This window comes from Hypomesus nipponensis, chromosome 10 (genome assembly GCF_054491055.1).
Source record: "Hypomesus nipponensis isolate SF chromosome 10, ASM5449105v1, whole genome shotgun sequence".
NCBI lineage: Eukaryota > Metazoa > Chordata > Actinopteri > Osmeriformes > Osmeridae > Hypomesus > Hypomesus nipponensis.
In genome coordinates, this window is record NC_140370.1 from 8,094,982 (window position 1) to 8,107,479 (window position 12,498).

A 12,498-nucleotide genomic window follows, 5' to 3' on the forward strand; every position below is an offset into this window, starting at 1 on the left:
CGCTGCCTGTCAAATATAATTATGTTGATTAGGGGCGTGGCCTAAACTAAAAGACAGGTGTATCTTGGAGTAAAGTTACCATATACCTTTGGGCAAGGTAGCGCGCTGCTGAATTCGAATAATGTTTTATTTTTCATCTAGAATGAGGTGACTTTGTGCGGAGTTTGGATAAAGACATTGTGCCATAAAACGTATGGAACTTTTTACCTGCATTAGCCAATACATCTGTGAGAACACAGAAAAGTCAACAAGAAAATATCGAAGAAAATGATATTAATTACATAAAGTTAAGCTACTGGTAGAATAAGAATAAGCTATTTGATTTTGGTTCTCCTACGGCACGACCTGCATACAACTCCCACAAACTGCACTTGCATTCTACTGCTGTCGAAATATTTTTGGACTATTTATTTCTTGGTCGCACAGCATTTTATTGTTGTCTTTTTAAATCGGAATTCATTTGAGTTCTGGAAACTACGAGGAGTGACAATAGGCCTAACACCAATTAAAGTGTTTTTGCTAAATAATTCGACTTGCAGTTATGAAGTCTGATGCATGGGCCGCCAGGCAGCGGACAGAATGGCTGGCACTTATTTGGGCATTTGGTAAGATTTTAAAATGTATTTCTAACAAACACACCATTCATTTCTTTAGAGAATCTATTCATATCATAACATGTGGCACAGGTGATGGGATTTAGCATTTTCCACTATGTGGAAGAGTCACATTCTTTCTTTTGAAAACAGAAAGCAGCAGGGCTGCACTTCATACTATTTCTCAACTCTATTACCATTTATTTAGGTATGTTTGTCGTACAAGCTACCCAAAGTTCATAAGGACAAACGAGTGACTCAGTCAATTTATGTATTCTTTGTGCTATTGCTTTAGTTAGTATTGGCAAAGAGTTGAATGAAGGTTAATGTCATGAACAAGAAAAGCAAGTAAGGCAACTTTGTGAAACACGCAACCTGTCATTTTACCTTTCCTCTCTAGGACGCTAAAGTTTGCTATTTTCTGTTGACTAGAACCTGTCTGGCAGTGTGAGAGGAAAAGGTGTTTGCATTCCTCTGTGTGTCAGTGAACCTGGCGGTCTGGCCTTGTTCTCCTGGGTTTAGAGAATGGAGATATCATACCGTATATGTGCCATGCCTTGTCCCTTAACAGAAGGTTTAATTATTAATGTTTAAAACAATCATTAACTAGACACTTTCTACTCTTCGAGGGCAAATGATAGTTAATTTTTGGTTGTTGTGGGAATGCGTTAGACTATCACCCTCACTCAACTTTGTGTCTCTTTTTTCACCTCAACCTGCCCACTTTCTTTAACACAATTTCTCAATTTATAACTTCTTTCATACACAAACACACATTCACACACTCTTCTCCCCCTCCAGTGGTCTCTGTCCAGGGTGGCTTTGTGGAACCTCCTCCCTCCTTCTCCCTGCGCTCCCTGGCAGAGTCGGAGACACGACTGCCCTGCCACTACCAGGTGGGTGACGGGGAGCAGGTGATCCAGGTTACATGGACCAGGGAGCTGTCAGACGGCACCAAAGAAAAGATCCTCACTGCCCACCACAACGAGGTCCACACAGGTATGCCATATAACGCAGTTTTATATACGCATGTATATCTCAGTACATGGCACGTGGTATGTGGCCTTCCCTGGAGGAAAATGGTGACCTGTAATGGAGGAATTTGGTTGTGTGATGGGGCTGAATTTGCCTCCCGGCAACTGTACCACTGTATGACAGAAGGAAAGAAACTCAGATTGTTTCTAGAGATTAGTGAGTTTCTCCCTCCCTTGTGCTTTTTTGGTCAGAGGTTGGGCCTTTCTCGGGGAGGGTGAAGTTCGAGAGCATCAGCCCAGCCAATGACTCTGCCCTGCTGCTGCTCAGCACCCAGGAGTCTGACGAGGGGAGCTACACCTGCCACATCAGCACCTTCCCCTCAGGGAACTTTGAGAGGAAAGTCTCCCTCACCGTTGAGAGTAAGACCCCTCTTCCTCCTGTTCCTCTCCTCCTCCTTCGTTCTTCCTCGCCATACCGCTAAATACAATGAAGTTTCATGACCAGGATCTCTTGGTATGAAGCCCCTAATGAACTGATTGGTTGGTCAACCTATCAATCAAAGTAGACACAGCCAAACTGCCAGCCACAATGAGCACATGCGGTGACCGGGTCATGTTAGATCAGTGTTTGTTCCACATTATAAACCACTGTGTCTGTCCTTGTCTTAACTGTTATCTCACCTCCCTCTGTCTGTCCAATGGATCACTGAATGGTTTGGTTCTGTATTAGTGAGTGGCTGTGTGTGGGAAAATGTTTGTTTGCCCTCCTGTGTGTGTCAGTACACTCAAAGGTCTGTTCTCCAGGCGATTTAGTGAATGAAAATGTCCCTGGATGAGCCATGATTTTGTCCGTATCTGCAGGTTGAATCATTGACTTGAGCCTGATCAACACTCAAAGGACGCAATGTGTGTTAGTCCTTGATTGTGGTGCTAATGAATTGGCATTAGCCTCTTACTCTGCAATGTCTTTGTCTCTCTCCTACACAAACACACCTGCACACACAGCCACACACACAGCCCCCCAATCAGCTGAACACACGCCACCTACCCTCCCCCCTCCAGTGGTCTCTGTCCAGGGTGGCTTTGTGGAACCTCCTCCCTCCTTCTACCTGCGCTCCCTGGCAGAGTCGGAGACGCGACTGCCCTGCCACTACCAGGTGGGTGACGGGGAGCAGGTGATCCAGGTCACATGGACCAGGGAGCTGTCAGACGGCACCAAGGAACAGGTCATCACTGCCCACCACAACGAGGGCCACACGGGTATGCTACGCCATGGCAACTCAGAGCTGAATGTGTTAAATAGTGCATGCCTGTGCCATTGGGCTTGTGTGTAAGGCATGCAAATGGACAGACCCAGCTATCAGGTTTTGGATCCAGATTTTTATCTAGATCTTTAAACTTCTGTTCATGGGTGACTTATTCCTCTGCTCATATCAGTGTACACCACATTCCTTATAATTCAAGAAAAGCAATGGACTTGCGTTATTTCCGGGTTATTGTTTTCCTGTATGCGTCTCTTTCTATAAAGCAAGAGAGTGAACCATCATTTCCTCTCTGGCTCCCTCCCTCCCTTGTGCTTCTTTGGTCAGAGTTTGGCCGTTTCTCGGGGAGGGTGAAGTTCGAGAGCGTCAGCCCCACCGATAACTCTGCCCTGCTACTGCTCAGCACCCAGGAGTCTGACGAGGGGAGCTACACCTGCCACATCAGCACCTTCCCCTCAGGAAACTTCGAGAGGAAAGTCTCCCTCACTGTCTGGAGTAAGATCCTTTCTTGATCCTCAAAATGAGCTCACGGGATTTACAGTACACGCTAAAGTGAATGGTGTTCAATTATGAGGCAAGGGGGCCAGAGTGGATGCAGGGATTTGAAACCACAAAATGAAATCTCATGGATTTCCATTCAACATCCATCCATGACCTTGGTTGTGCAGCACTTCCTCCTATTGTTCGATTAGTGATTACATTATCTGAGGTAGGGTGTGAGGGATATATTAAAGCATTAAAAACGGGGTTCCTTCCCCCTCCGTCTCCTCCACCCTCCTCCAGCGTTACCCATCTCCTCCCTGGAGCCCGTGGTCCTGACGGAGGGCCAGTCCTACCGCGTGGCCGCCACCTGTCGCGCTGTGGCCCACCCCCCGCCACGCCTCTCCTGGGACACGGACCTCCCCGGGCAGGCTCAGAACCGCAGCTCGGGGGGCGGCACCATCTCCGCGTTCTTCTCGCTGCATCCGCTCCGCAGCATGAACGGCAAGCGGCTGGACTGCCTGGTGTGGCACCCGGGCCTGAGGCAGCCCCGCAGGATCAGCAACACCCTGCAGGTGCACTGTGAGTAGGCCTGGACATGCTGCACCGCGGCCATGATGCAAGGATGGGATTAACCCTTGTGCTGCCTTCCTTGTGACCACATGATGGTTCACAACGAACCATTGTGTGCGACAACTTTACCGCGTACAAAAACAATGTGAAGCTTTTTCTTTAAACCTTTGCGTTGTGGGGGGGTCTCAGACAGCCCGACGGTTAAAATAAAATGTTTCACTTTGTTTTTGTATGCGGTAAAGTTGGGTCGACGGTGGGTCACAATGACTGATGAAGATAACACAAGGGTTAAGGTGCAAACTGTTGGAACAGACCGTTTTCATCCATATTAAGTGAACCATTTGATCCTTTTTGATGTTTTGGTGTCTATACACATATGGTGTCTACTGTATACACATAGCCAAAACATATTGACACACAATATGTGACATTAGCCGTTTTCAAAGTAAAAGACAAGGAGTGTAAAAGGACTTTGATCAACATATTGTATTCTTCCATGGTAATCTCGAAAACTAAACTAACCTCTATTGGAAAAAGCACCTAAAAGCCTTCAGTCCTCAAAAAGGAAGGTGTGTTCGACTTAAGGCAGAGCTGGCGGCTGCCTTGAAACTGAGAATGCCATTGGCTGCTTCAAGTCAGCCAGGCTGCAGGCAACTGCAGGCGACGCCGGCGCTGCATGAAATCGAACACACCTAGTGTCACCTACAGAATACTGGAGCAGAGCCATCTGGAGAAGAATGGTAGAAAGCTTAGGAACATGTGAGGAAAAATAAACCAGTTATTCAAAGCCTCACTCCCCATTCTTCAGTGATGGGAGAGAGGACCTTACGGTACACACTCTGACATGTATATGATGGAACTGGCTGCCTGGTGTCTCTGACTGCTATTCCAACAGCTTCCATTGTTTTAGTACTGTACTTCTATAATGAGAAAGTTAAGCCCCTCAGACAGTCAAAGCATACAAAGGAGAAATTCCTGACTAAACTAGACTTGATGTGTAACACTAATGGCACCTTAACATGGGGAGGAGGGGGTGCCACTGTCATTTCTAAATGGCTCAAATAAAGGCAGACAGTCTGCACTATAATCCCACAGTTATTGAATCCAATCCAATGTGCCACTTGATTATATGTAATAAGATTTCTACACAATACAGTTACTGTTCTCAATCACGGTTAAACATTGACTTCTAAACAATAGGCATATTTTATAACCAGTTGATTGAAGTGTCAACACAGTGAGGGTATTATCTTTTATGTCACTGATTTGTGTGTGTGTGTGTGTGTGTGTGTGTGTGTGTGTGTGTGTGTGTGTGTGTGTGTGTGTGTGTGTGTGTGTGTGTGTGTGTGTGTGTGTGTGTGTGTGTGTGTGTGTGTGTGTGTGTGTGTGTGTGTGTGTGTGTGTGTGTGTGTGTGTGTGTGTGTGTGTGTGTGTGTGTGTGTGTGTGTGTGTGTGTGTGTGTGTGTGTGTGTGTGTGTGTGTGTGTGTGTCCTAGTTCCTCCCGATGTGAGCATCACTGGGCATGATGGGAACTGGTTCATAGGACGAGAAGGAGCTGAGCTCAGATGTGAAAGTGGAGGATATCCCAAACCCCAGAACTTCACATGGACCAGGTACGGCTGACTGGCAGGCAGTCTGGAGAAGGTCACTTCCCTGTGTAATACTATCCACATGTCTGAGGTACTGTTTAAATAGGGCTGTAGAGAGTAGTGCTCTTCAAGATGCGCACACACACTCCCATGTAGTACACATGAACACAGACAACAAGGCAGAGTGTGTCCGCTGAAGGAAGGTGCCTTCTCAAGCAGACTTCAGTTCAATATAGAATAAAAGCCACGGTATCGTATAACTGAATTAGAAAATGGATTGGTTGGAAGGGAGAGGGAGAGAGAGAGGTTTAACACAAATAAGGAGCCAGGGGGAGTGGGAGGGAGGAGGAGAGGGTGGAAAGATGGAGACGCGTCCTAAGCACTTAATCACAGTGTCTCTCTTTAACTATCACCATAACACACCGTAAAACACAGGGTACGTGTTTAATTAAAGATTGTTCTCAGAGCATTACAATAATAACAGATCACACAAGTAATCATTTGTTGCCTCAATGTGCACACTTCCTGATCCAATGCAAACCAGTAGGACAATGACCGTTTTTCCCCAAAGTTGTCCCACATCACACACTATAGCAAATGTTTGTATTCAGACATTTCATGTATGTTGGTGTATTATAACAGGATTGTTCTCAATGCATCTAGCCAGTATCAATATCAGTATTCCATTCCCCAATCAGGTGCAATCTCTGGAGCTGATTCTATCATAAAGAGTTGGTTTAAAAGGTGGGGCTGAGAGGAGAAATCCGAGAAAACCTTTGAATGGAGAAGGGGGGGGGGGCGGTTGCAGAGGTTAGCAGCAGTAAAATGTCTGCCCAGCACATTGAAACTAGGGCAACCTGACCCCCCCAGTGGAGTAGAAACTGGCCTTCTCCTTTGTATACCGTGTTTCAGTGTGGCTCCAGTCTCCGACACGCTCAAATCCCAACCCTGCATTTATCAATGGGTGATAAAGCAGCAGTGAGCAAGCTGAGTACATGCATATAGCTGGTTCCCTTTTCTGACAAACCTGATCAGTGGAGAATCAAAGAACACCTTACTATAAATGTACCGGCCACAAATCCATGGCAGTAAATGTGATTAGTAAAAAAAAAAAAAAAGTATGTTGGAAATTAATTGATCTGTGGACTATTTCCGGGATGTATACATTTGAAAGATGTTTGGTTTGCAAGATTCAATGGAATTCAGAATGAGGTTGATGTAGTCTGTAGCCATGTTCCGGAACCTACCGTGTGCTCTACCCACAGGAGGGGTGGATCTCTGACAGGAGTGTCTGTACTTGGAAACAAGCTGCTCTTTTTGCGGGCCCTTAGCTTGAATGACACCGGTGTCTACGAATGTGTGACTCAGAACAGTGCTGGAGCAGGAAAAGCTGAGTTCACCCTCACAGTGACAGGTAAGAACAATATGCTTTGTGTGGAATGTAAACCATAGGAACAGGGCCAAATGGATGTTGGGGGGGGGGGAATAATAGATTTGATTATCTTTGCTGCCCCCTGGTGACAACACTGAGAAATGGATAGTGCACGTGTGCAGCTGGGTGTAATGAAGGTGTTTCCCTAAGCTCTGCCCCCCGATTCAGAGAGGAGAGTGCAGGAACCCACTGTCGACAGCCTCCTGCTTATAATCGTCGGTGCATCCGCCGGTGCTCTGGTCCTCATCATGATCATCATTATCTTCCTGGTGCACCGATACCATCGACGCCGCACAAAGAACCTAGAGATGGAGCTCGGAGAAAGGACGTGCGTGGGGAAATGGGTTTCAACTATTCACTCACCTGTCCCTGTTCATTTGTCCTCAAAGACTGAACTTTGGCGCTGTGGCATTTAGCCATTTTCTCTGTTTATACTCTTTTTCTCCTACAGGGAAGAGATGAACACCCTTTCCAGACAGGCCTCGTTCAGGAGAATCAACTCTGTGGGCTCAGATCCCAGAGCACTGGTACAAACAACACCACACACGGCCATTTCACATGAACGCAAAATACTAATGCTAAATATTTCTTCATCAATTCATGTATTTGTGATCTCAGTCCCGCTCTTTAATCCTCTGATCTTGTCTCCTCCATCCAACCCCAGAACGAGGACAGTGTCTCACTCAGAGTCGACACCAGAATGAAGCACAGCCAGCTGTCGTTAGAGGTGAGTTTACACCCTCAAAAGGGTTACGATACAAACGGGACATCCCTGTTGACACTTGTGAAAACACCATCCATGAAGGAGGCTGTATTGGTGGGATCCTGACACTGAAATTATTGACGATGCTTTTTTAATATGGTTCCATTCATAGGTCCACTGTGATTACAGTAAATGACATGATTTGATTTTTTTTTCTTCTCTTTTTTTGTGACCGTTTCCCTTCTCAGGACCGACCGCTCTACCGGGGCAGCCAGTCCACGCTAGGCGGGAGGCGGGCGGCACCGGGAGATTTGGAGGTGGACCACTTGGGTCGGCCCCTGCTGTACCAGTCGAGCTGGCGCGAGTGCCGCGGGAGCACGAGGGCCTCGACTGACATGGACGGAGGCTGGGACGAGCAGCGCAGGCGGAGGGTGGAGTCCTACCTGAGGAGCAGCCACATGTCGTTGGTGCGTGTCGCTCGGAGGGGGGGGGAGGGGGGACCAGAAATGGCTTCCCCAAATCCTAGACTAAATCGCCCACTCAATCACCATCAATACACTGTCTTTGAAAAACGGTCTACTGTACTGCTGGGAGCTTTACTATCAGAACAGTAGGTAAGGAAGCCCCACACGGCCACGTCTCATGTACCTTTGTAACCCCCTCCCGCATCCCTCTTCTTCCCCAGGACTCCGGCCTCCCCTCCTCCCAGCCCCAGCAGGATAGTGGTGAGAGCCACACCACCAAGGACCCGTCCCCACCGGCCCCAGACTGGTGTGGCACCCAGGGGCCAGAGGACTGGGCTCCCAGTCTGCCCATGCCAGAGGGCGACGAGGTGGACTGTGACAGTTCCTACCAGATCTCAGAGGCGCTCTCCAACCACTTTCACTACAGCAACGGCTGCCTGCGGCCCAAACCTCACTCCAACGCCATCCTCCTGCACCCCCGGGGGCAAGTTATATAGGTGTACACATGTACGATTGGCAAAATGTGATGATCATTTTCAAAATGTGGTGATCTTCACTACCTCTGAGGCATTACTGAACTTTCTAGGTGACAGGTCACCCTAAGTCGGCTAATGGCTACCACATGCTTTTTATAATGGCTTTGGAAATATTGTCAATGTCAGCACATTCGTCTAATATCTGGCCATCCCTGGAACATCAACCTTTATTACCCAGGATGCAGGCATGCAAATTTTGAAATTCACCTTTTTGAAAACAAAATGGGTGACCTACGTGATTCATGCAGATCAAATGAGAAAATATTAGGGGGGGGGGTCGTGGCTATGGCCAACACAGCATTTTAGCCGTGCTTCGCAACTTTACAACTGGCTCTGGAACCAATTGTCACTCCTAATGCCTAAACCTCACAGCCAATCGGAGGCAGTTTTATTTGTTTTTTTCCCCCCCAAAGTCTGCAACACTGAGCAGTCCGTAATTGTTTTTTATGATGCATGCTAAACAAAAAATTTCTTTATGGTAAAAATACATGACATTGTTTGCAAGAGCACAGATTTCTACATTGATCTAGCTTCTTAATTTTGCTCTCAAAGTGCAACAGATTGATGCGTTTGATTTTCATGCATTTCCTTCTGGGGTAGCATCCTCCCTTTTTTACCCCTGACTTGTTTGCGTCCTTGAGGATGACAAGACTACACTGTTCACTATGGGTTTGCTGAATTTCTGGGCATTTTAACTTACTGTAACTACCACGGAACTTCATAAGAATGATTGGTGTTTTTCAAATACCAATGGTTTTTCATATTTGCCCCACTTGTAAAATAATTAGCAAGAAACCTCAATGTTACAAGTATTTGAAATGTTATTTAGGGTATGGATGTAGACTTGGATGCACGACATAACATGGATACATGCCTGGTCTATCCCAATGTACCTTCCCAAAATGTTAACAAGTTGCGTACGTTGCCAGACAGGCCATCGCTTACTCATAGACCAATGTTGTGTGGGGTTAATTCCAAATTCCCCAAGGAAATATTCTAGGAAACCTTTGCAGCTATATCTCCTGTGCACCACTGAACAATACACCCACACATCTGGAAGCACCACTCACTTCTGATAGAATCCCATACACATTTGCTGTCAATGTTTTCTTGTTTATTTACACAAACATTAAATATGAAACTGTCCACACGGTTCTTAAGTATTTGTATCAAACCCGCTATGCCTCCACCTCATACATAATCCTGAAATGTAACTGTTGAACAGTTCTAGCAGGGCATCTTGTGCATGTACACACTTGTTAATTCCTATGGCATAATGCTATAGATCCATAAACAAAATTCTCTGGTGGTTTGTCTCATTACGGGCCCAGTGTCAGCTTCTGTAACAGACACTGTTGTGATGTCCACTGAGTTCCTCATCTTCACGGCCATGTTTAGGCTAGGGCCCCGAGGTGCGCGTGGCTGCGCTGGTGTGTTCGGAGGTTGCTTCTCTGGTTGAAACACTTCCCACAGGTGCTGCACGTGTACGGTTTCTCCCCCGTGTGAATCCGCTGATGGATCTTCAGATGGCTGAAGCGGTCAAAGCTTTTCCCGCAGTATCCACAGTCAAACCATTTCTCCTTCCCTTGAGACCTACTTGATTTAATAATGGCAGTAAATTCTTGTCCAGTGGAGGCCAACGACAATCTAGTGCTGCCAGCCCAAACGCAGGAATGTCCTGGAATCTCTGTGGTGGTTGGTTTATGGACCGGTGGCCGGACAGCGCCATGTGTCACTATCTTTCTGTTGGAGATCATAGTCAGCCCTGGTCCCTGTGCCCTTGGAACAGACTTGTCCCTTCCAAACACATCACCGTATCTCGTCTCTGCCATGGGCCCTCTATCATGACTTGCCAATGCATTTTGAATGAGCTCTATTTCTTTTTCTAAATTACCTGGGTTTTGCGCTATACTGTAATAGCCATCTGAATCAACAGTCATATCGCTGTCCCGCTCTGACACAGGTGACGAGTGGGAGGGTTCTCTCTCATCCAGGACAGGACTAACACCCTGAGGGTCCCACCCCTCGGTAACACCAGGGTCACTCCCTGGCAGCTGCATCTGGACACTGTCTATCTCCTCATCTTCCTCCGGCTCGGCCTTGATTAGGTGTAGGTTAAGGCCGTCAATCTCGTGCTTTAATGAAACCTTTTTCAGGCCTCTTTGTGAACCTGCGGTTGGTTGTGCTGGATTTTCGCAAAGTTGCACATTCGTAGGCGTGTTGAACCCCTTACTTGTGTTAGGTGAAGTCCCTCTGCCCGAAACCTCAATTGAACCACTAGTTCCTAAAAAGGAGATTGAGAGTGAAACTGTTACAAAACATGGCTTTTTAAAACAACTTCAACGTTTTATGACAACGGTTCTGATTCAGATAAATGCCTAATTAAGGTTCACCTCAATTAGCCTTTTTTGAGGGATTCATGGGTTGTAACTTGTAACAATAGTTCTATTTCTGCAGTTTTGACCAAATTGATGTGCAATAACTAATTCCTAGTACATTAGCCAAATCAGCATCAACATTTTAACAGAACTTCACGAGTTGAAACACTTAAGCAGTGGTTCTTAACCCTGTCCTCAGGGAACCCCTGTCCTGCATGTTTTAAATGTTTCCTTGCTCCAACACACCTGTTTCTAATAAATGGGTCGTTTTCTAGCTCTGTAGAAGCCTGGTAACGAACATGCATTTGAATCACGTGTGTTGGAGCAGGGAAACATCTAAAACATGCAGGACAGGGGTTACCCTGTGGACAGGGTTAAGAACCTCTGACTTTGCTAAGAGTTTGAGACAGATTATCTAAAAAGGTTACACATTTTATATGGGAATTTAGTAGAATAACCTTAAGCTGATGTCTTCTGAGACTTGACACAGGCTAAAACAACAGGTTGTGGGTTGATTTGGAATGCTATGCTAAATGTCATGCCTGTGTTTTATGTCATGAGACATGAAGTACAGTAGGCCTAAACAACAACACACAACTTTAATTTTGTTTAGCCATTTCAGGTTTTCCTGGAACTTTCCATGGAAAGGTTCCATAGGTTCCAATTATGGAAATGTAAACTCGACTCATGTTTCTCTTTAATAACCAATGCAGCCTTTGCTTACTATTTGAAAGAAACCTGTGGTAGAACACTACAAAAAATAAACTGAAAACGGATTAAAAAAAAAAATTGAAGGATGTATGGCCATTTCCAACCCAGTTCAGTGATGTTGTCATAGCCTACAGTGCAGGTAACGGATAAGACCGTTTTTACTCACCTTGTTCAATTGTGAATGGCGAGGACGAAAGCAGACGTGCCGCTGGCGCATTGGAAATGTTTGCCTTCCCCCGTTCGTTTTCAGTACATTTTCTTTTTAATGCTTCTATTTCATTGTCTCTCCGACGTATTTCCAATCGTAACACCGCAAACTCATCCTCGAACAATTTACTTATTTCCGCGATGGCAGTTTTGGTTAGTACATCCACCACTGACGTTAATTTGCTTTGAAAAAAAGTCCCATTTACCGTGTTGTCTTGGAATAACATTTTTCCTCGTTAGTGAGCGTTCTGTACCAATGTTCGAAGTGCAATATGCAAGGTTAAAACAAATAGGATAAAGTGAAAAATGGTCAATTGTATGTACTTTCCCAGCCTAAAGGCAGAGAAACTGAAGGGGAGGAGCGCGTGACCACATGACAAAAAAGGATGTACAGTGTCCATATTAGGACAGTTTACCAAGCGTAAAAAACCGAAGGAAATATTACCCGAAATGTCCCCAGAAGATTTATCATTTCTTGAAATCATCATAACATACAAGATAGATGGTTCAATATAGTATGTGTCGAATATGTTTGTTCGAAATTAATAAAATACAAAGAAAAAACGGGGGCCGACAGTACATTGTATACAATGAAT

At 45.7% G+C, this 12,498-nt stretch overlaps 2 protein-coding genes across 2 annotated transcripts; one reads left to right on the forward strand and one right to left on the reverse strand.

Annotated features, from left to right (window-relative positions):
* Window positions 1-9,752, forward strand: nectin4b (nectin cell adhesion molecule 4b). Its single transcript, XM_084707639.1, has 13 exons — window positions 1-605; window positions 1,395-1,592; window positions 1,820-1,987; window positions 2,573-2,827; window positions 3,157-3,324; window positions 3,613-3,891; window positions 5,378-5,495; window positions 6,737-6,885; window positions 7,054-7,231; window positions 7,355-7,430; window positions 7,568-7,630; window positions 7,855-8,073; window positions 8,292-9,752. The coding sequence occupies exons 1-13, from the start codon at window positions 542-544 to the stop codon at window positions 8,565-8,567; spliced, it is 2,211 nt and encodes a 736-aa protein (XP_084563765.1). The 5' UTR covers window positions 1-541; the 3' UTR covers window positions 8,568-9,752.
* LOC146271472 (uncharacterized) lies at window positions 9,696-12,267 on the reverse strand. Its single transcript, XM_084707641.1, has 2 exons — window positions 11,862-12,267; window positions 9,696-10,890 (listed from the first exon to the last, which is right to left on the reverse strand). Exons 1-2 carry the CDS (start codon window positions 12,127-12,129, stop codon window positions 10,001-10,003), a joined length of 1,158 nt encoding a protein of 385 aa, XP_084563767.1. The 5' UTR covers window positions 12,130-12,267; the 3' UTR covers window positions 9,696-10,000.
* Window positions 12,268-12,498: the final 231 nt, after the last annotated feature.